Below are 25,398 nucleotides of genomic sequence, written 5' to 3' on the forward strand. Positions count from 1 at the left end.
ATCAGCATCTTTACCCACCTTCTCTTACCTAGACCCATTATGTGTTTATAAAGACTTACCTAGACCCATTATGTGTTTATAAAGACTATGGCTAGAAGAGACATTAAATAATTCACTGCATAGCAAAATGTATGTCTAGTTGTTTCAACATCATCTTCAAAATACTTTTTTTTTTCCTTTGTGCTTCTTTTGCACATACTCAGCTGGCTAGCTGGAAAAAAAAAGTAGTTGGCAATATCTGTGAGCTAATTTTGGAACTCATTTCTGTTCCATTATTCTAGGTGTCTTTCTCTTCACTATTATCACACTGTCATAATTACTATTAGGTTATATTGTTATTGTTGTTGTTGTTAGGTGCTGTCCAGATGATTCCGACAAATAACAACTCTGTATAGAGTTTTTGAGGATCAGCTGATGATCTTGAACTGTTGACCTTTCAGGTCAACCAACTTTGAAGTCCAGCACATTAACCCACAGTGCCACATTGTTGTGTTGTTGTTAAGTGCCGTCGAGTCAGTTCCGACCCATAGCAACCCTGTATAGGGTTTCCGAGGAGCAACTGATGAGCCTGAACCACCAACCTTGCAGTCCAAATGGCTTTGCAGTCTGATGCATTAACCCACAGTACCACACCAGGACTCCATAAATGTATACAGTAAGGCTTAATATTAGGCGGTATGACTTCTTCAGTTTTGTTCTTTTCCAGAAATGTATTTTAAATGCCTTCCTTTTAAATATTAGAACCAATCCATCTGCAGAAAAAAAATCCTGCTGAGATTTTAATAAGTTGTGTAGATTTTCTGTATCAATTGTGGAAAAACAGATTTTTTTTCCAATGTTGAGTCTACCAATATATGAACTTAATATCTCTCTTTCCATTCACTAACTTCTTCTTTTTATTTCTTTAACCAGTTTTTGCAGTGTTCAACATACAGATTTCCAATGTATTTCATTAACACAAAAGTACTACATTTTGAAACTATTGTAAATGGTTTTATTTTTAAAATTTTGGTTTCTAATCACTATATGTATATACATATAGAGATACACACACACACACACACATGCAAGGGGCTTGAAAAAGTTCATTGAAAGCTTCCATTATCTTTTAATTTCATTTTTGTACAATTTTTGGTGCCATTCTATATGATTATATGTGTGTGTGTGTATATATATACATATATGTAGTGCATATGTTGTTGTTGTTGTTAGGTAACATCAAGTTGGTACCCACTCATAGTGACCCTATGCATAACAGAATGAAACATGGCCTGATCTTGGGCCAACTTCACAATTGTGGCCACGCTTGAGCCCATTGATGCTGCCACTTTGTCAATCCATTAGGCTGGGGGTCTTCCTATTTTTCTCTGACCCTTTGCCTTACCAAACATGATATCCTTCTCCAGTGACTGGTCCCTCCTGACAATATGTCTTAAGTATGAGAGATGAAGTTTTCCGACCATGGCCTCCAAGGAGCACTCTGCCTGCACTGCTTCCAACACAGATCTGTTTATTCTTTGGCAGCCCATGGTACTTTTCAATATTCTCCTCTAACACCATAACTCAAATGCATCAATTCTTCTACAGTGTTTCTTATTAACTACCAGCGTCTCATGCATATGAGATTATTGAAAATACCGTGGTTTGGGTCAGGGGCACCTTAGTCCTCAAGCTGACTTCTTTGCTCTTCAACATTTTAAGAAGTTCTTGCGTAGCAGATTTACGTAACGCAATATGTCATTTGATTTCTTGACTGCTGCTTGCATGAGTGTTGATAGTTGATCCAAGGAGAATAAAGTCTTTGAAAACTTCCATCTTTTCTCCACTGATAAGAATGCTGTGTATTGGTCCAGTGGTGAGGATTTTTGTTTTCTTTATATTGAGGTGCAATCCATACCGAAGGCTGTGGACTTTGATCTTCATCAGTAAGTAGTTTAAGTCTTCTTCACTTTCAGCAAGCAAGGTTGTATCATCTGCATATGGCAGCTGTCAATGAGCCTTCCTCCAAACCTGATGCTACATTTTTCTTCATATAACCCAGCTTCTTAGAGATTATTTGCTCAGCATACAGGTTGAATAAGTATGGCAAAAGAATACAACCCTGTTGCACACCTTTCCTAATTTTGAAACATTCTGTGTTCCCATGTTCTGTTCGAACAACTGCCTCTTGGCCCATGTACAGATTCCTCCTGAGCACAATTAAGTTTTCAGTAATACTCATACTTTGCAATGTTGTCCATAGCTTATCATGATCCACATAATCAAAAGCCTTTGCGTAGTCAATAAAGCACAGGTAAACATTGTTGTGATATTCTTTGCTTTCATCCAAGATCCATTGGGCATTAGTAATGATATCCTTCTTCCACATCCACTTTTAAATCTGGCTTGAACCTCTGGAAGTTCTTTGTCAATGTATGCTTGCAGCCGTTTCTGTATTACCTGTAGTAAAATGTTGCTCGTATGGTATATCAAATATTTTTCTGATGATTTCCACATTCCATTCCGCATTCACCTCTCTTTGGAATGGGCAAAAATATGGATCTCTTCCAATCAGTTGGCCAGATAGTTGTCTTCCAAATTTCTTGGTATAGATGAGTGAGTGCCTCCTGTGGTGCCTAACTTTCTCGAAAGACTTCAATTCTTATCCCATCAATTCCTGTTGTCTTTTGCCATTTCCTTCAATGCACCTTGGACTTCCTCTTTCAGTATCATAGGCTCTTGATCATATGCTACCTCTTGAAATGGTTGAACATCAACCATGTCCTTTGGTTCAGTGACTTTGTGTATTCCTTCCATCTTCTCTTGATGCTTTCTGCATCATTCAATAATTTTCCCAGAGAATCCTTCAATAACGAAGATTGAGGCTTGAATTTTTCCCCAGCTTGAGAATTGGTGAGCGTGTTCTTCCTTTTTGGTTTTCTGACTTCAGATCTTTGGACATTTCCTTGTAATATTTGAATTTATCTTCTTGAGCTGACCTTTGAAATTTTCTGTTCAACTCTTGTACCTCCTCATTTCTTCCATTTGCTTTAGCATATCTGCACTGGAGAGCAAGTTTCAGTGTTTCTTCTGACTTCCATTTTGATCTTTTCCTTTTTTGTGTATATGTACATATACATACTTATATGTGTATATGTGCATATATACATTTATATACATGTGCATGTATGATATGATTATGGATCTATGTCATAATCTTTAGCGAGTTCTTGCAATATTTTCATAGGACTCAGGGTTTTCAATATTGAAAAAAAATAAAGCCTCATTTTTATTTCTTATTTTCATATTATGTAATTTGCATTTTTGTTTCCTGCATAGCATTTCACTGGCCATCATTATAATGTTGAGTATGAGGGTTGTGTGGAAGTTTTCTTGATTCCTTCCAGTCTTATTTTGCTCTTTCATTAATATAAGCTATATGCTTTTTGCATGGTTGTTATCAGGAGAAGGAAGAGTCATTGTAATCCTACCAGTTGACAGTAGTTAAGTCTTCTCCATTTTTGGTTGCCTATATATGTACGTTTCTGCTTTATTGCACAAGCTAATTAGTATACTCTTATGTACTTGATTGAGAAACATCAACAATTTGATTTTCCTTTTTAAGAATAGTTAGTGAAATAACTGCAACAGAGTATTTACCTTTTTTAAAATTTTTATTATGAATAGCATGATAGTTTACATGGGAAAATATAGGTTTTATGCTTATCATATTTTGTTTCAAGTCAATGATTACAGCTCCTCCGTGCATCATCATTCAACAGTATTTGCTTCTATTCCCACTGTTTTAATTTTTGAATGTACACAAAAACACTCAGGAATATATAATCATTTAAACAAACAAGTGGCACATTCTGCAAGCCTGCCTCCTGACTGTGAGCACACAGCCTTTCTCTTTCCATGAGTCTAGAGTCTTCAGCTGCTCTATCTCTCCATGACATCATTATTGCCTCCACTGCTTTTCTGGATAGGGTTCCACATTCCACTCATGCTCTTTTCCCTTGATAGTCCTAGGGTCCTCTGTCCCTAGACTGTTAAGATTAACTGCTCCCCCCTTTTTATTAAAAATCTTGATTTTTGAAATCATAATGCATCTTAGGAAAATGGTGATGGCTGTATTTGATACCATAAGGTTACAAGGCAGTAAGGAACAAATTGGAACATTATGAAGGTTTATATTAAAAATCATGTAAAGCAAAATGTATACTGTCATATCAAATTGCTTTATTAATGAGCTTTGTTTTCAGTGGAGAAAACAACAAAAAGGCAATACAAAAATGCTACAAATGTGAATTCTTTCTTTCCAGTGTAAGCATTTTCTCTTGTCTTCATTTGGTAACATACCACTTTGACAATTTTTTAATAGTTTCTTATAATTTGTTGTTGTTGTTGTTGTTAGGTGCCATTGAGTCAGTACTGACTCATAGTGATCTTATGCAGAGCAGAACGAAACACTGCCCGATCCTGGGCCAATGTCATGTAACAAATATCATTAAACTTTTAATATTATTAAGGCTTTTCCTAAGGAACTGCATGTACCAGTCAGTTTGTCATATTATGGTGGCTTATATTTTGCTGTGATGCTAGAAGTTATGCCACAGATATTTTAAATACCATCAGGGTTGCAGATGGTGGACAGATTTCAACTGAGTTTCCAGACTAAACAGACTAGGAAGGAGGAGTGACATACTACTTCCTAATGTTTAGCCAGTGAAAATCTTTTGCATAATAGTGGCACATTGTCAGATATAATGCCAAAATGTGATTCTCTTAGGATGGAAGGCACACACACAAAACATGACTTAAGAATAGCTATGTCCTCAAAGTATAGTTGGCCATAATAAAGTGAATGGAGTAAACTCTTGGGACCTTCATTTGCTGATGGGACACTACTCAAAATGAAGAGAAAAAGTAGTAAACATCCATTAATAATTAGAATATGAAAGAAGAAGAAAATTAAAACAATGCATGAGAGTTAAAATATACCCTTGGTATACACAACCTGAAGGAGCTCTGGTAGCGTAGTGGTTACGAATTGGGCTGCTAACCTCAAGGTTGGCAGTTTGAAACCCATGTTCCATGGGAGAAAGATGAGGGTTTCTCCTTTTGTAAAGATTTGCAGCCTCAGAAACCCTGTGCAGGGTCACTATGAGTTGGAACTGACTCCATGTATTTAACAACAAGAACAACATGTGCAACCTGAGTTCAGAGACCTCAAGAACAGTTCAGATGCATTAGATGTAAGTGAACAAAGACCACAAGAGTTGTGGATTGACATCAAGAAGTTTGCAGTTAGAAAAATTGGCAGTTGTTAAAAATGAAATGGAATGCACAAAAATCAATATCCTAGGCATTAGTGAGCTGATAAAAACTGGTACTGACCATTTTGAATCTGACAATGATATGGTCTACTATGACAGGAATGACATGTGAGAGGAATGGCATAGCATTCATTAGCAAAAAGAACATTTGATGATGAGGTGCAATTCTGTCTGTGATAGGATTATGTCCAAATGCCTACAAGGAAGAATGGTTAAACCACTATTATTCAAATTTATGCACTAGCCACTACAGTCAGAGATGAAGGAAAATTCTACCAACTTCTTCAGTCTGAAACTGATCAACCGTTCAATCAAGATGCATTGATAATTATGGGAGATTGGATTGTGACTATACACATAGACCTGACCAGGTGGAATACACAAAAATCAAACTGACTACATCTGTGGAAGGATATGATAGAAAAGCTCAATACCATCACCCAAAACAAGACCAGGAGCAGACAGTGGAAAAGATCATCAAGTGCTCATATGCAAGTTTAGGCTGAAGCTGAAGAAAATTAAAACAAATTTACAAGAGTCAAAATATGACCTTGTATATATTCCACCTGAATTTAGAGACCATCTCAAAGACAAATTTGGTGAATTAATGGCTAAAATCAGTTGTGTGATGACATCAAGAACGCCATACAGGAAGAAAACAAAAGGTCATTAAATAAAAGGAAAACAAAATAACAAAATGGATTTCAAAAGATACTCAGAAACTTGCTTTTCATTATAGAGATACTAAAAGGAATGTAAGACGTTAGGAGTTAAAAGAGCTGAATAGAAAATTTCAAATGGCAGCTGCTTGACAAGACCAAGTCAAACATTATATCAGAATGTGCAAACGCCTGAAGTTAGAAAACCAAAAGGGAAGAATATGCCAAACATTTCTCAAGCTGAGATACTGAAGAAAATATTCAAACTTTGAGCTACAATATTGAAGGAATCTTTCTTGGTGTGGCGCAGTAGGTTAACGCACTGGACTACAAAGTCCTTTGAATCACAATGTCAGCAGTTCAAGCTCCTTAGTTCAAGGTTCCAGCAGCTCCTTAGAAACCCTATACAGTGTCATTTTGGGTTGGACTGACTCAGTGGCACTCAACAACAACAACAATGGGCAAAATAGAAGTTCTGGTATTGTGTTGTATGATAACGCACTGAACCACAAGGTCAATTTGAACTGCCAGCTCCTCGGAAACCTGATATAGGGTCACTATAAATTGAACCAATTCAATGGCACATAACAACAACAGTGGGCAAAATATTGAATGATGCTGAAAGTATAAAAGGAGATGGAAGGAATAAACAGTCACTGTACCAAAAAGAAATGATCATTATTCAACAATTTCAACAGGTAGCATGTGATTAAGAACCAATGGTAGTGAATGACGAAATCCAAACTACACTCAATGTATTGGAAAAGAACAAGGCTCCAGGAATATATGGACTACAAATCAAAATGTTACAGCAAACTGATGCAGCACTGGAGGTGCTCACTCATCTATGCCAAGATATTTTGAAGATGGCCACCTGGCCAAATATCAGAAGAGATGCATGTTTTTTCCCATTCCAAAAAGAGGTAATCCAACAGTTTGTGGATATCATCAAACAATTTCATTCATTGCACATACAAGTAAAATTTTGCTTGTTGTTTTTGTTGTTAGGTGCCATTGAGTACGTAACTACTCATAAGGAACCCAATTCAAAACAGAATGAAATATTGTTGGGTCCTGCACCAACCTCACAATCATTGTTACATTTGAGCATATCTCTGCTACTACTATGGCAGTTCATCTGGTTTGGGGGGTCTTCCTCTTTTTCTCAAATGCTCCATTTTACCAAACATGATCTCCTTCTCCAGGCACTGGTGCCTCCGAACAATATGTCCATAGTATGAGAGATGAAGTCTAGCCATTCTGGCTTCCAAGGAGCACTCTGGCTGTACTTCTTCCAACACAGCTTGTTTCATTTTTTTGGCGGTGCATGGTCCTCCAACACCATAGCTCTAATAAATCAATTCTTCTATGGTCTTCCTTTTTCACTGTTCAACTTTTGCATGCATATGAGGTTATTGAAATTACCACGGGTCAGGAGCACCTTAGTCCTCAAGCTGACATCTTGAACATCTTAAAGAGGTCTTGTTCAGCAGATTTGCTTAATGCAATATGTCATTTGATATCATAACTGCTGCTTCCATGAGTGTTGTTGATTGATCTGAGCAAAATAAAATATTTGACAACTTCAATCTTTTCTCATTTATATGGACATCGTTTAATGGTCCAGTGGATTTTTGTTTGCTTTACATTGAGGTGCAACCTGTACTGAAGGCTGTAGTCTTTGATCTTCATCAGTAAATATTTTATGCCTTCTTCACTTTCTGCAAGCAAGGTTGTATTGTCGGCATTGTTGTTGTTATGTGTCATGGAGTCGGTTCCAACTCATAGCGACCCTGTACAGGGTTTCCAAGGCTTTAAATCTTTACAGGAGCAGAAAGCCTCATCTTTCTCCCGCAGAAGAGCTGGTAGTTTTGAACTGTTGACCTTGAGGTTCGCAGCCTGATTCGTAACCACTACGCTACTAGAGCTCTGCATATCAGGTTGTTAATGAGTCTTCCTCCAATCCTGATGCCATGTTTTACTTCATGTAATGCTGCTTCTTGAATTATTTGCTCAGTGTACTGATTGAATAATTATGGTGACAGAATACAACACTGGCACACATCTTTCCAAATTTTAAACCATTCAATGTTCCTCTGTTCTGTTTGAACAGCTGCCTCTTAGTCTATGTACAGATTCCTCAGGAGTGCAATTAAGTATTCCAGAATATTCATATTCTGCAATGCTATCCATAGTTTGTCATGATCTGCATAATCAAAAGCCTTTCCATAGTCAGTGAAGCAAAAAGATAAACATATTTCTGTTACTCTCTGCTTTTAACCAAGATCTGTCTCTGCAACGATAACCCTAGTTCCCTGTCCCCTTCTGAATCCAGCTTGAACTGGTGTAAGTTCTCTTTCAATGTATGGTTACAGTCATTTTAATATTATCTTTAATAAAATTTTGCTTATATGGGATATTAATAATATTGTCTGATGATTTCTGCATTCCATTGGGTTGCCTCTCTTTGTAATGGACATACATATGCACCTCTTCCAGTCAGTTGGTGAGATAGTCGTCTTCCAAATTTCTTGGTATAGATAAGTGAGTGCCTCTAGTGCTGTATCAGTTTTATGAAAGATTTCAATTTATATTCCATCGATTCCCAGAGCCTTGTACTTTGCCATTGCCTTCAGTAAACTTTGGACTTCTTCCTTCAGTATCATTGGCTCTTGATCATATGTTACCTTTTGAAATGGTTGAACATATGGACCATTTCTTTTCTGTACAGTGACTCTGTGTATTCCTTCAATCCTTTTTTAAATGTTTTATTGTGAATTATGTCATAGTTTACATGGGAGAACATTAGCTTTATCCTATCATTTGCAATTTGCAAATTGCAGGGTGTACCATTTAGTTAGTTGATGATGCATGGAAGGGATTATAACCATGGTGGTCATCAGCACACAGCCCCTCTCCCTCTCTAGGTTTAGAGTCCCCTGCCACTCCATCCCTCTATTTCATCGTCTCTGCCTCCATCTCCTGCGTCACTGTTTCTCTGGGTAGGGACCCGCACTCCATTCTTCTCCCTTGATGATCCCAGGGGCCTCTGCTCCTGGACTACAAAGTCAACCACACCCCTATTTGCTACAAAATGTCTACCTTTACATTTCCGACCCTTACAGTCAGTCCTGATAGTAATTATTCACTATTGTACCACATGAGTGCTAGCCACATCTCCTTTCATCAGTCCCATGCAGACAGATTGGCTACTATCAGTAGAGATTCTACCTTCCTCCATGCCCTCTGGATCTAGGCTCCCTCTTGAAAGCTTGTAAGCCAGTCTCTTCTTGCCTTTGTAGCTATTCCAATTTTGGATAGCCAATGTCCAAATTGCCCATCCCTGTCTACCCTGTATGTTGAGGGGGTCAGAATGATCCTCGCTGTAAAGATTTGTTCCCTCTTTTGAGCTACTACATCCATAGGTGTAGGTCAAGTTCATTAAATTGTATCAGATTACTCTTTTTTCCTCTTCTTTCTTCTCCTAGTTGAGCTCTGATCATCCAGTCATGGAAGCCTGGTCAAGTGGGTATTATCTGTGTGTCATTGTGCATATGCCCTCACTTCTCATCAGCTGGATGCTTTATTCCCCACTCCAGTCCTCTGTGGCTATGTCACTAACTCTGGGCCCAGGAGTCCCCAGGTCTTGCCACACTGCTGGCCAACCAGGGAACTAGTTGATGTATTTTGTTTAATTACTAAAATAAGTATCAGTTTGTATCCTCATCATCAATGATGATATTCTAGCATTGATGCTCATCTGAATGCTATAATAGAAGTATTTTATTTAAGTCAGCCTTCTAAACACCTTCCTGGTTATGTTATTTAGGGCATAGAAGCACAAATCTATAATACAATTACCATTAGGAATTATATTTTATAAAATTCTATTTAAAATCATAAAACTACATTAAATAAAAATATATGTTTTAGTTTGAAATGTGTCTTCAGTTATGGAGGATATTGATTTGTTCATTGCAAACAGTCTATTTAGTAATAGTTTCAATATGTTTAAAATGTACAGCATCTACAATTTTTGCAATGTAATTAGTTAGAAATTGCAGTAGCTTAATTCTAAAATTGAATTGTTCATGAAAATCTATTTTAATACTTTATGGTTTAAGCAGTTTCTCATCTTAAAAATTTCTTTGGTTGTTTGAAGAAATTAAGAGTAGTTAATCAGAAAGAACATTATAGTTTGACAGTTCATTTGAAAGCCCTGTCTCAAAATAGTGAATGATTTCTTATAGAATTACATATACCAGTGAGAACCTAAGTAGGAAATTATTTTGTGCTCAAAGTATTGTATCTCAGTATTGATGTAAAACAATGTGGTATTGTCTATCATTTTGTGAGAAATCTTTCATAAATGTATTATCTATATACCTACCTATCTATCTGTCTATCTATCTATATCTATATACCTTAAAAACTTTGTGGAAAAATTCTATTTTCTTTCATTTCAGTTTTCCACAAAATATGAAGTTCACTTATATCATTTTAAATGGTCAATAAATTTTAATGTTTAATACATTTTGAAAAACAAGATCAAACTAACATTACAGAGAATTAGATAATTATTGTATCTTAAAAGGCTGAGTGATGATCTTAGAATCATCTTATTTGTAACCAAACCTGTCCCATTAAATTCAGAAGCTGGCTATCACATTTGAAAGCTTAGCATAAAGTGATCTTGGGAAAAGTCGTACTGCTGGTAGTGAAAATTATTCCCATGTCTATTTACTCTGTGCTCCTTTCTTCTACAGTGCCACCAGCAATCACAATGCTTCAGAAATCTTTTAATGCCACAGCAGATAGAGGAGAGGAGATGACACTGTCCTGCAGGGCCTCTGGTTCTCCTGAACCCACCATCAGCTGGTACAGGTAGGTTATCCACCATGTTTCCCTGGCTCATGTCTATGACATGATTAATAGAATGATATTTTATAATAGTATCATTTTTGCAAGAAACAAAACAGTGTTTTTGCACGTCACTAAAAAGAAGATACTTTTGTTTAGAATTAAGCTTGTTAAATTCAATTCAGTCTAAAGAAGTCGATGTGTGATTTGTCCCTAATTTTCTGAGTTAAAGGCTGTCGTTATGGCTCTCATCAATTTGTCTTCTAAGGCATCTTTCAGACCAAGAAAAGGCCCAGGAGCCCTGTGACTGATTAAACCATTTTATTATTATTACTATAGAGACACTTGAAATAGAAGTCCTATTGTGGCACTGTGGGATAATGCACTGAACCCCAAGGTTGGTTTGAACTGCAAGGTCGGCAGTTCAAATTCACCAGCCACTCCTTGGAAACCCTATACAGGGCCACTATAAACCGAAACAGCATGCTGACACTTAACAACAACAAGTGTTGATGGCACCACTGCTATATGTGTGTAATACCACATATAATAGAGTATACAGGCAAACATCCGAGTTGTTGTAGGTTTAATTCCAGAGCACTGTAATAAAGAAATATTTCAATAAAGTAGAGTCAAACAAATTCTTTGGTTCCCTAGTGCATGTAAAACTTTTATTTGCACTATATTGTATGTAGTCTGGTAAGTGCAATATAATTCTTAAATTTTTGATATACTACTAGAATTACCAAAATATGACTAATTAGACACAAAATATAGTCATGTTGTTGGAAAAATGATGCCAATAGGCTTGCTCATTGCAGGGTTACCACAAAGCTTCAATTTGAATAAAACATTATAATGGGAAAGCACAGTTAAAAAAAAAAAAGCACCATAAAAAATAAAAAAGGTATGATAATAGTGGTAATTTCTGTTTGTTAGATAAACTATTCCATAAAAATAACAATTAGGTAAATTCATATGAGTTTGAACTCATTTAAAAATTTACCTTATAATGTAAATAAACTCTATTTCAACTAGAGTTTTGTGAGCTCATTTTTAGTGATATTATTTTTATAATATAAAAAATATTATTCAACTTTAATTAAAATCAAACTTCTGTAAAAGTAATCCATGCATATTTTGCAATAAATGCAATAAATGTTAAAGAATGGATAATCTTGTAAATATTTGTTTGTTGGTTATTAATGCAGTTTATTAAACAAACATTGTCTATAGATAGTTTACAGTTGCTTTTAAACTTCAAAAACTGCACAGTGGAAGGATGGTCAAAAGTTTTAAAGTAGTAAAAATGTATTTAAGTAAGTAACATTTCCAAAATAAAGATTATCTATTATTATTTAAGAAAAATAATTGAAATTCACTTAAGTTGCCTAGACTATTATGCAGTTGTTCATAGTATTCCATTGTTTTTTATTTTAATTTATGTGGTAGTTATAGTAATGTTCTGAATCTCATTTTAATAATGGTTGTTTTATGGTCTTTTTTGCCCTGAACTGGGTGGAGGTTTGTCAATAGCTAATGTCTTGGTGTGGTGCTGTAGGCTAATGTTTCTTACTGCAAAGTCGTTTGAACTACAAGGTCAGTGGTTCAAGCTCACCAGCTACTCCTTGGAAATCCTATACATGGTCGCTATGGTTCAGAATCGACTGGACGGCACTTAACAACAACAAAAATGTTCCCATAACAAACTTTGATTTTATTTTCCCTTTTGTGTTCTGTTTCCTAATTCATGAATTTCTGTTCTTTATTTTATTGTTGACTCTCTTTTGCTTGTGCTGGATATATTTTCTTCTTACAATTAATTTTACTTATTTCTATTTTTATAATATGCACATAAATTTTTCTCTATGAACACTGTGTTAAGTTTACTCAGATGTCTTGGTGTGGTGCTGTAGGATGAGTACTGAACTGCTAAGCATAAGGTGAAGGTTCAAACCTACCACTTGCTATTGGAATCCCAATACAGGGTTGTTATGAGTCAGAACCTACTCGAAGACACTTAACAACTTTTGATTAGACCCAGGTGTGGCACTGTAAGATAAGCACCGGACTGCTAATCATGCTAGTTACCATGTCAACAACTGAAACCCACCAGCCATACTCAGACACCCTATACAAGGTCACTATAAGTTGAAACTGACTCAAGGCACACAAAAATAAAAACATTTGAGTATTTTGAGTGAAGTAATGCCTTTATTTTTGTTGAGTTCCACTTTTAAAAAGTCATGATTTTGTTGATTCATAGATTATTTGGCAGTATACTATTCTGTTCATAATATTTGGACATATGTTTTATGTAGTCTGTTATTAATTTCTCTGTTAATTACATAATTGTCAGCAAGCATACTTTTTATTATATGCATTTGCTTAAGTCTGCTGAGTCTTGATTTACTGTCTACATTTGTAAATGTTCTGTTTACTTAAAGAGACTATACAAGGTTGAAAAAAAAAATTACGTACACTCCAGTTATATTAAAATGTCTTTCCATGTCCATGACTGATGACAACAGTGTACATGCACATAAAATGATTTTGTCGAATAGATGAGTAACAGTGGATTATGTGGCAAGTCAGCCATGGTACTGTCTATGAAATAATCCACGACAGATTTGAGTTTCAAAAAGTTTCTGTGAGATGCGTACTGAAACAATTCACAGAAGAGCAAAAACAGAAGTATTTGCTGTTGTTAAGTGTCAACAAGATGGTTCCAACCCATAGCTACCCCATATTGGTTTCCAGGGAGCATCTGGTGAGTTTGAATGCCAATCTTTTGGTTCACATCAACCTTGCAATCAACTGCTTATCCTACAGCACCACACCAGAAGTGTTTAGACATCTGCAAACAAATCTGAACTGATATTAAAGGAGGGCAAATGTTTCTTAAAAAAAAAAAAAATGTTATTGGTGATGAGACATGGATTCATCACTATGAGCCTGAGAGTAAATAGCAGAGTATGGAATGGAAACATCATCTTTCTCTGCCTAAGAAAAAGCTCAAAAGTCAACCATCATCTGGAAAATTGATGCCTACAGTTTTCTGGGGTCCTTACGGTCAAGTATTGAAACACTATCAAGAAAAATGTTCAACAATCAACAGTGCTCCTTACAGTGAGATACTCCCTAAAGTTTGGATAAAACTCAGAAGACTGCTATCCAAAGGTATTGTGATATTGCATGACAATACCCGCCCACACACCTCTACCCACACCATTGACACTCTGTAAAAACTTTGTTTTGAGGTGTTAGAGCATCATCCCTATAGTCCCGATTTTGCTCCATCAGACTTCCACCTGTTTAGTCCCATGAAAGCAGCCCTTTGAGGATGGAGATTCATCTCTGATGGAGAAGTGACGATTCATGGCTCACAGCTAAGCCTAAAATACTTTATAATAAGGAAATGCAAATGTGAATTGACAGATGGACAAAGTGTACTCAAAGTAAGAGATTATGTCAAAAAAATGATGTATTTATCTTTTCTAAAAGTTGATTAAAATTAATTCTGCAATCGGACCACAGAGAATTTTTTACTTTATTATTGTTGCTTGATGTCGTCAAGTCGATACCAACTCAGAGTGATCCTATGCACAGCAGTTGTGAGGATTTTTGCAATATATTATTAAAGAAAGTTATTCAGATTGAAGGAAAATACTGCAAAGTACAACTCTGTATCATTTCTTTTTTTAATATTTTGTTTTTCATTTTTGGGCATTTTATATTGCTGTCTTCTTTCTCAGCAATCTTTTCTTCTGTAGTGTCTAATGTTATCTTAATTCTACCATTGCATTTTTTAAACTTTATTTTATTTTGTTGTTGTTTTGCAGAATATTAATATTACCAATTAAAAATAAACACCAATTCAACAGGTACAATTAAGTAACATTGATCACATTCTTCAAGATGTGTAGCCAATTTTACCTTTTTTTTTTTTTTTTTAACAAGCTTTTCTTCTCCAATAAAATAAACTCACTGGTTCCTAGTTTTCTCTCTTATCTTCTGGTTTTTGTGAGTTTTTTGTTTTTTTTTTTTCAATTTGATCTATACATATAGATTTTTAAAAGCACAATACTGTAGACAAATATTCTTTACAGTGAAGCTATTGTTTGGAGTTTGAGACTTCAGGGTGTATTTTTGGTATAAGATTTAAAGATTATCTCATGGTAACTGTGTCAGGAATCCATACAATCTCCATGGCTCCAAAAAATGTGGATGCCATGAGAATTTGAAAATCTTTTCTGCATTTCTCCTTTGCTGATCAATATTCTTGTATAGGAACTTTGATTGAACTATTTAATAGTGATTACTGGGCCCCATCTGGTTCTTCTAGTCTCATTGTAATGTGAGCAGTTGTTCATGGAGATATTAGCCACGTGTTCCATTTTCTCCTCCTGTTCCATATTATTACTTCCTTGTTGCTCCTAGTGAATAGAGACAAATTGTTGTACCTTGCATGATCACTTGCAAACTTTTAAGACTGGGCATAAGGAGCTCTGGTAGCATAGTGGTTACGAATCAGGCTGCTAATCTCATGGCCAGCAGTTTGAAACTACCAGCTGTTCTGCGGGAGAAAGATCAGGCTTTCTGCTTCTGTAAAGATTTACAGTGTCGGAAACCCTGTACAGGGTTGCTATGAGTTGGAACTGACTCCACAGCACACAACAACAACAATTGTGCAGTAATCTAGGAAGCAGAAAGATACACTAAACATAGTATTCAGTTAATTAACTAATATATCCCATGAACTTATGACCCTAAACCTCCAAACCAAGTAACCAAACTCCATGATGTATATAGTTGTACATGAACAGCCTCAGCATCTACTTTATTTGTCTTTGCCATAGAAACATTCTACTTTTTACCTTTGCTGATTTGATTGAGACTTTTCTTATGTTTTTGTTGATTCACCTATCATGTTGATGTTATTTACTTAATCATGGTCGTGGTGGTGGTGGTATGCTGTGGAGTCAGTTCTACTTGTAGCAGCTCTTTGTAGGATTTCTGAGGCTGTAAATTTTTATGGGAACAGATAGCTTCATCTTTTGCTTGTGAAATGACTAGTAGTTTTGTACTGCTGACCTTGAGGTTAGCATAACCACTACACTACTAAAATTCCTTTTCTTAAGCATATAGACTATATATTTCTAATACCTATTTTAAGAGCCTTGTCTATAAACTCTCATATGCACATTTTCTTGATTTTTAAAATTAATTTCTCTTCTTATTATAGGACATATTTTCTTGCCTGTATACTTTTTTTGGTAATTGTTTATAGTGTGACAGATTTCTAATTTCCAAGTGCTGGATATTCTCATATTCTTTGATTATTGATATTTTTGATTCAAATAAATTACTTGACAGAGTCTGTTCATTTTGAGATTTCTTTTGTTTTGTCTTTTAGCTGGATGAAGAATAGCCTTCAATTTAGGGCTTATAAGTTTCCATTGTAATGTCTGTATTGTTCTAAGCCATCAGTGTAATGCTCTGTATTTTAGGAAATCTTCCTATTTGAGTGGTTGGAATTCAAATTATTCCATGACCAAGTAAACTTACGGAATTGTTGTACTTGATCTTTTCTTATGATTCTTTCCCTAGCCTAGGAAAGCCTTATTTTAGTGCACACACTAATATATTCTCTGTTTAATATCTGATGCGAACCCATTCTAGAAACCTATAGCAATCTCTTTTTGTGCAGCTCTCTCGTCTCATATTCTCTTCCATGAGAATTTTAACCATTTAGGACCCTCAACTCTGAACCCTGTCTCTGCAACTCACAGTCACTGCCTGACTCTGTTGGTTTTTTCTCTTCCTGAGTTGCATCTTGGAAACTTTACATAGGCAGTAAGCTTGGTAATTCCCAGGAGCCATTCTCATCCATTACCTGTTGACCAAAGTTTGATCATTTTGGTTTCAAATTGTGTTTTCTGGTGTGGTTCTTGGTTGGTTTAAACTGCAATGTTGGTGGTTCAAACTCACCAGTCACTCCTAGAAACCATATACAGGGTTGTTGTGAGACAGAAACAACTTGAAGACACTTAATAACAACAAAATGTGTTTTTAGTGCTTTAGTTGTTTAATGGGTTGTGAATATGATTTATTACTCCATCACGGACACATGTAGAATTTTCATCCTTTTCCTATCATTTGCATTAATTGTATGCTTTTGAATTCTATATTTTCATATTTTGAAAGAGGAATTTATAGGACTGGTTTAAGTTTAAAGGGATGTGTCCATTAGAGTCTATCAACATCTCCTGGAGTGTTTTTTCTTAGATTTTGTCATTACGTATGAATGAATTGAAAATAACATTAAGAGGTCATTCTGTCTGTCATACTGAGAAAGGAGTATAAATAATGATCATTTTGGTCATCATTGTTACTTTTATTTGAATTTTATTTTTGAAAGGAACATAATATTTGTACATTGATAAATATAAATCACTTTCTGATCCATCCATCTACCTCAAGATCTCAAATAAAAGTTTGTTTTCTTATTTTTTTTTTATTGATTGTTGTAGTTTAGTTTTTTTGTTTTTTTTTCTTATGCAGTTTTTCAGAGCATTGTAGCTAACAGTTATCCTTCATTCTCATCACTACCACTATAGTACATTTTGCACCTTCAACAAATATTCTGAGTGAATTAATTAATGGTATCGATATCATCTTGTGTAAATCTTTATTGCCATGGCACTGTGTATTAGGTGTTAGTTTGCTAATTGCAATATCAGCACTTCAAACTTACCAGTCACTCCATAGGAGAAAGATGAGGATGTCTGCTCTCATAAAGATTTATATATAGGGTCATTATAAATCAGAATTGACTTGATGACAGTGGTTTGTGTTATATTATCTTTTATGTAGTGCTAATCCATCTGGCTGGGGATCTACCTCTTTTTCTGTGACCCTCCTCCACCTTACCAAACATGATAGCCTTCTTCAGTGAAAGGTCCCTTCTGATAATATGTCCGAAGTATGAGATATGAAGTTTGACTATCCTGGCCTCCAAAGATCACTCTGGCTGCAGTTCTTCCAACACAGATCTGTTTATTCTTTTGGCAGCCCATGGCACTTTCAATATTCTCCTCCAACACCATAACTCAAAAGCATCAATTCTTCTACAGTCTTCCTTATTCACTGTCCAGCTTTTGCATGCATATGAGGTTATTGAAATGCCATGGCTTGTATCAGGCACACCTTAGTCCTCAAGCTGACATCTTTGCTCTTCAACACTTTAAAAAGCAGCTGACATGCTTAATGCAATACGTCATTTGGTTTCTTGACTGCTGTTTCCATAAGTGTTGCTAGTTGATCCAAGAAGAGTGAAGTCCTTGACAACTTCAATCTTTTCATTGATAAGAATGTTGTTTATTGGTCCAGTGGTGAGGATTTTTGTTTTCTTTACATTGATATGCAATTCATACTGGAGGCTTAAATATTTTAAGTCCTCTTCACTTCTTATTGGCTTCAATATTAAGAGTATAAAGAGTGGGCTGGAAATCTACTGAAAGTTAGCCAGTGAATATTTTATGGACCACAGTAGAAAGTTGTGTGATATAGTTCAAGAAGATGAGTCACTTAAATTGAAGGAATACAGGCTATAAAAATGAGCTCAAGAATATTAAGAGTCTTGGTAGAATACTGGATTATGAGCTGGTCTGGTAACCACAAGTTCGAATCTACCAGCCACTCAAAGTGGGAAAGATGAGATTTTCTGCTACTGTAAAGATTTGCAGCCTTGGAAGCATACAAGGTCTTTATGAGTGGGAGCCAACTAGACACACAACCAAAAACCATGGAATAAATTGTGCCCCACCCACCTATCCATCCATATATATATATGTTGTAAATCTTAGCCTGTATCCCTGTGGTTATCATCACATTTGGGAATGGATTGTTTATATCATGTTAATGAAGCAGGTTTAGTCCAGGGTGTATATTGAGTCAATCTCTTGTGATATATAAAATAAATTAAACAAGTTATCATAGGAGAGATAGAGTAAGGTAGATGCAGATACATGGAGATCTCCAAGGAACCAAGAAGCAGAAACTGAAGAGACAAGCATCTTCTTCCAGAGCTAGTGCTCTGAATTCAAACTTTTAGCCTCATAAAGTATATGGAAAGGAATCTCTGTTAAAGCCATCTACTTGTGTCATTTCTGTTCTAGTAGCAGTATATAACAAAAATATCAAGAATTGTAAAGATGATACAGGATTCTGCAATGTACTCTTCTTTTGTACTTGGGGCTGCCATGAGTCAGGTTCAACCCAACAACAATTAAAAAATAAGGAATATTACTAAAACCACTACTTCTAATCATTATTGATTAAGTAATCATACTTGATGTGATTTATCCAACTGATTAGATTTTATACAATTATTTCATTATATCATTGTATCATTTTATTGACAATACTTACATTTTTATATATTAAATTTGTATTTCTATTATATTTTTAAAAAACTTTTTTAGTCGGATGTTTCCAAAGGACATTCAATGATGTCCTCAGAACTTTGTAAAAATTAAACATATATTTCATAAATACATTTGGACTCACAAATATTTAAAATGTAAGTTACATTAAAATTAGTAGAGGAAATTTATTTTATTAACAAAGTACAAATTGAACGAATGTACTTTTACCTGAGGTTGGCATTCAGATTCCTATATATATCATTATTATTCTTATCTCTAAAGTCAAACCAATTATCAGGTATATTTTTAACATTTCTGCACTAAGATTTTCTTGGGCTACTAAAAATATACCATTGATTGAAATATAAGCTTGGCTATAAATGACAGAAGACATGAAATGATTGACACCTATAGATCAGAAAGTTTAGTATTATCATCTCCTTAGTCACAAAGTCAAATTTATGGAAATCAACCTCTTTTTTTCTTCTTTAGGAATGGCAAGCTTATTGAAGAAAATGAAAAGTATCTATTGAAAGGAAGCAATACAGAACTTACTGTCAGGAACATAATCAATAGTGATGGGGGTCCTTATGTCTGCAGGGCCACAAATAAGGCAGGAGAAGATGAAAAACATGCATTTCTCCAAGTTTTTGGTAAGTATTATAGTATAGTGGTTAAGATCTTGATGTCTACAGGGAAATCTGAGTCAACACTACCATTGATATAACTATTTGACTTTCCACAAATAACCTCAGATTTCTCATCTCTAAAGTATATTTTTAAAATAGATAATTTACCTGGTAGAATTGTTTGAAAGATATTAAGTGACACATATAAAGTCTTAGGATATTATCTGACAGATTTGGAAGCTAGAAGAAAAATTTTTAAAAATACAGTTTTATATATTAATGTTGATCTTCAGAAGTATTAAAGTTTCACATGTTGGGACGAATTTTACTTCCCATATACCCCAAGCATACATTTATAATTAGGAAATATTGATCTATAGCTTTTATTAAACCATATTTTTCATTTCTTTAAAGGAAATGCAATATAAATAACTTCCATCTTTATCAAGGACTGCTGATGTGATAATGTGATGGGATAATGTGATGGGATAATGCACTGGACTGCAGGTTGGTTTGAACCACAAGGTCCTCAGTTCAAATTCACCAACCACTCCTAGGAAACCCTATTCAGGCTTGCTATCAATTAGAACCAACTCAACAGCACTTAACAACAGCAATCTTTATCAAGAGTCTTATTATCTTTTTGTAAGAAAGTTATAGAGTACAGAACTAGAAACAAATTATGATTATTGATTTAGTTTCCATTGTGTTTTCAGTAAATAACAATGTAGGCTGGCTGGTGCTTTTAATATTATTCTCTTTAGTAATGATGTTGTTGTTGTTGTTAAGTGTTGTTGAGTAAGCTCTGACCCTAGCTACCCTGTATAGGGTTTCCAAGGAGTAGCTGGTGAATTTGAACCATCCTTGTGATTCAAACCGACCTGAGGTCAAGTTCTTATTCTATAGTGCCACACCAGAACTCCTTAGTCAATATGACAAAAAAAGTTACGTTTACTAAAAAACAGTATAGTTCCTCACTTAAATATATTGTTATGAAAGTTGTTTCACAATAAAGAAGAAAAAAAGGATGAGGAATCTACAGAAGTAAGAACAATCAATTGTTATGGTCTAAGTTACATAGGAGGCTCCTCTTACATAGATCACAAGGTGAATGAATGGTAATGCATGGACTTGCTCTGTGTTCTCTAGTCTTTGTATTGAAAGCATTTTCTGAATAAGAGTGGTATTCACGAAACTTATATTTCATCTGAGACAGAAATTAAATGGCTGTGCCAAATATTTTAAAACAAAAAATAGATAGTAAAGCATTCTAAGAAAAAAGTACAACAGAGTAAATCATAGGTTGTTGTTGTTGTTAAGTGCCATCGAGTTGGATGCAACCTGTACAAGGTTTCTGAGGAGTGGCTGGTTAGCTTGAAATGCTGACCTTGAGGTTCAAAACGACTTTGCAGTCCAGCACATTAATCCACAGTGCCACAGCAGTATGGCTGGGTAAGAGACTACTATTTTGGATAGCATTTTGGTATTGAAAAGTCTGTTAGAGAGGGATGTTTTAGTATTGTTAGGTGTTGCTTGTTGTTGCTAAGTGCTGTTGAGTGGGTTCCAACCCAGTGACCCTGTATAGCGTTTCCAAGGAGCGGCTGGTAAGATTGAACCACTGACCTTGAAGTTCAAACGACTTTGCAGTCTGAAGCATTAACCCACAGTGCTACACCAGGACTCTGGGTGTTGTTTAGGTGATAGTTAAACAGAAAGCAATAGTGAGACCTCAGAAAGTAAAGAGCTTGGGGAATGTTGCTTCATGTGTTTAAGTGGTGTAGAGTCAGTTCTGAAACATAATGATCCTCTAGAGGGTTTCCCAGTAGTAGCTAGTGAGTTTGAACTGCCAACACTGAGCTTCAAACTGACATGTTGGTCCAGTGATTATCCTATAGTGTCACATAAAAGACTAAATAAAAAATTTTAAAGTGTATTTTATTAGTATTCCTGGCTTAGAATACTTTTTGATTTTAAATTACAGCACTGAATCAATATAACTCAGCATAAAAATAATTGACAAGAAACAGTAGTATATAAAATAATCTAAAAGGATGAATGATCTCTATTTTGAATATCTTATTTTTTAGAGATTATGGTTGTTTAGTTTATATTGCTATAAATGGGGTTCTAATTCATCAAACTCTGATATATTTGCTAAAATATTCTTTTGGATAGATATTCCTATTTGCTTAAATTTTACACAGTTGGAAGGATTTTTGTTCATTTTTTTGTAAATTTTTGTTGGAGCCTTGGTGATGCAGTGACTATAGCACTCAGATGTTAACCAAATGATCAGCTGCTCAAATCCACCAGCCATTCCATTTGAAAAAGGCATCTCAATCTGCTTCTATAAAGGTTTATATCCTTGGATACCCTATTGGGGGAGTTCTACTGTCCTATAGGCTCAATATGAGTCAAAATTAATTCAATGGCAATGATTCAGTTTTGATTGTGTGGATTTGAGTTTATATTTGTCTTATCAAAAATGAAGGCAATTAATTTAAAATGTAACGTAGAGACCTTTAAGTTGGAGTCCTGGTGTGGTGCTGTGGGATAAACCACTGGACAGCAGACTGGTTTGAACCCAAAGGTCAGCAGTTCAAACTCACCATCCACTCCTTGGAAACCCTATACAAAGTTGCTATGAGTCAAAACCTACTCAATGGCCCTTAACAACAACAACAACTTTGTACTTTATATTAAAACAAAAAAAAACAAATCCACTGCCATTGAATCAATTCTGACTCAAGTGACTCATTTCCAAGACTGTAAATCTTTATGGGATGAGACACCATCATCTTTTTCATGGGGAGCAATTGGAACGAAAGTATGAAGTGCAAACCTTGAGGTTAGCAGCACAATCCCTAGTATACAGCATCACTAGGGTTCTTTTATTATATTGTTGTTGTTGTTCTTAAGTGATCCTTTGTAGGGTTTCCAAGTAGTGGCTGGTGGGTTTTAATTTCCGACCTTGTGGTTAGCAGTCCAATGCTTATCTTACAGTGCCACACCAGATTAGATAATGAAAATAAATAAAACAAAACAATGCTTTATTTATTTATCAATAAGTTGATAATGTGCTTATAAGCCAGAACACAATATGTTTATTCTAGAGCTAGTCAATTTAATCCACTTTCTGTAGATGCTATACAATATACAGGCATTATTGGTGCTGGAAAGCAAAAAATGACACACAGTTCTCCTACCATCAAAAAATTAATTTGAAATGGTATTTTAATTACTTGATTTTTAAAATTTTATTTTTATGTAAAGATAGAAACAAGAAAGACAGTAAAGAGAAATAACCCATATTTTTGTGTTGTGTTTCAAATAGAAGCCTATAATGCATAAAATGCAAGCTTAATCACTGCATACAACATCATGATAAATGAAGAAAAGACTGACTTTGTAAAATATTTCATTTTACTTTGATGCACAAGCTACGTTCATGGAAACAGCAGTCAAGAAATAAAATGAGCTATTACATTAAGCAAATCTTCTCCAAAAGAACTCTTTAAAGTGTCAAAGAGCAGATGCTGCTTTGAGGATTAAGGTGTACCTGACCCAAGCCATGGTATTTTAAATATGCATGTGAAAGGCAGACAATGAATAAAGAAGATCTTAGAAGAATCATTGCATTTGAATTATGGTGTTGATGAAGAATATTGATGGTACCATAGACTGCAAGAAGTAGGAGCATATCTATATAGGAAAATGTACTACTAGAAGAGATGATATGGAGCCTTCAACTTTTGTACTTTGGACATGTCAGGAAGAATCAACAACTAAAGAAGGACCTCATGCTTGGTAAAGTGTAGGGTCAATAAAAAAGAGGAAGACCCCAAAAAATAGACTGACACAGAGGCAACAACAATGGGCTCAAACATAATAATTATGAGAATGGCACAGGACCATTCAGTGTTTCATTTTGTTGTACATAAGGTAGTAGGGTAGTTTTGTGTTGGAAACAACCTGATGGCACAAATACAAAACAAATCACTGCAGTTATCATGTAGTTTTAAATGAATTAATTTGTGTTATTTTAAGGTAAAATAATTTTTTTAAATCATGAAAATATAACTGAACTAATGAAAGTATATAGAGTAAGCAGTGAATTGTTACTGATTCTACACATTACATTTCTAAGACAGGTTATATGTATATATTTATAGATTTTTGTATTAAATACATGTGTTATATATGAGCGTATTTTGCACATGTATTTATAATTTATTTGCATGTTTATATATTTGACTCAATGGCACTTAACAACAACAACATGGTTGAGTCCTGGTGTGGTGCTGTGCGTTAGTGTACTGGATTGCACAGTTGATTTGGACCAGAAGGTTAGAAGTTCAAGGTCATCAGCTGCTCCTCAGAAAACCTATAGAGGTTGGGTATAGGTTGGAACCAACTCAACAGCACTTAACAGAAACAGCATATTTGTATTAAGAAAAACTTATTTGTGTTTCATGATCTTTTGCATTTAATGATTTAGATATATAAGACTTACCTATACAATAATAACACATTTTTTGCTGTTTGTCTTTTTATATCCAAATATTTAGAAAATTAACTTTAACAGATTTTAAAGTAATTTAAGTTTTTGTGGACTTATGTAACTTAATAGTGAGACATAATTTTTAAATTGTAACATAATTTAAATAAGTAGTCATAGTGTTTTTATTTTTATAGAAATCCTAATAATAATGGAATGATATATTTTATTCTGTATGCTTTTCTAAATATGACTCGAATTTCTGGAAGATCCCTGTTCATGAAGGCTGCAACTGTTTTTTAAATTAATTTCAGCCAAATTTTACTTACAGGTGATATAAATGATATTGTTCAATAATTTCCCCATTCCATTAGGTCACCTTTATTTGGAACAGTCTGTTAGCCAGGTAGCTTTCTTTCAAATTTCTTGTCACAGACAAGAGAGTGCCTCCAACAATAGACCCATTTGCTGATAAATTGGCATTCCATCAGTTCCCAGAGCCTTGTTTTTTGCAAATGCCTTCAGTGCAGCTTGACTTTCTTTTTTATATACAATTGATTTCTTATCATGTACTAGCTCTTGAAATGGTTGAATACAGTGACTCATGCATTCCTTTCACCTTCTTTTTATGCTTCTTGAACCATTCAGTATTGTATCCCAAGATTTGAATGTCTTCTTTAGTTCTTTCAGCTATTGAAATGCTATATTTCTCTAGCTATAGCTAGAGAAATTCCACTCTGTGTATTCTGTGAATACACAGAAATTATACACACACACACACACATATGTATATATATACATATATATTATATGTACAGATATACATGAAGTATTTTTCTATACATACACAGATGAATTACACAGAAATAAAATTGAGTACTTCTGTGGAAAGAGATGGTAGAAACATTCTATATCATCAGCCAAAACAAAGCTAGGGGCAAACTGGGATAGACCATCAATTGCTTATATGCAAATTCAGGCTGAACCTGAAGAAAATGACAAGTC

At 34.9% G+C, this 25,398-nt stretch overlaps 1 protein-coding gene across 2 annotated transcripts in view; it reads left to right on the forward strand.

The window, feature by feature from the left end:
- The window catches only part of NCAM2 (neural cell adhesion molecule 2), an 834,023-nt gene that overhangs the window by 472,408 nt on the left and 336,217 nt on the right, over positions 1–25,398 (forward strand). For both annotated transcript variants that reach the window (XM_006876060.1, XM_006876061.1), the window contains 2 exons: positions 10,744–10,861; positions 19,759–19,919. In XM_006876060.1, coding sequence (XP_006876122.1) covers positions 10,744–10,861; positions 19,759–19,919 — 279 coding nt within the window. The remainder of the gene's footprint in view (positions 1–10,743; positions 10,862–19,758; positions 19,920–25,398) is intronic.

The sequence above is a fragment of the Chrysochloris asiatica genome, unplaced genomic scaffold (assembly GCF_000296735.1).
Source record: "Chrysochloris asiatica unplaced genomic scaffold, ChrAsi1.0 scaffold00351, whole genome shotgun sequence".
Lineage (NCBI taxonomy): Eukaryota > Metazoa > Chordata > Mammalia > Afrosoricida > Chrysochloridae > Chrysochloris > Chrysochloris asiatica.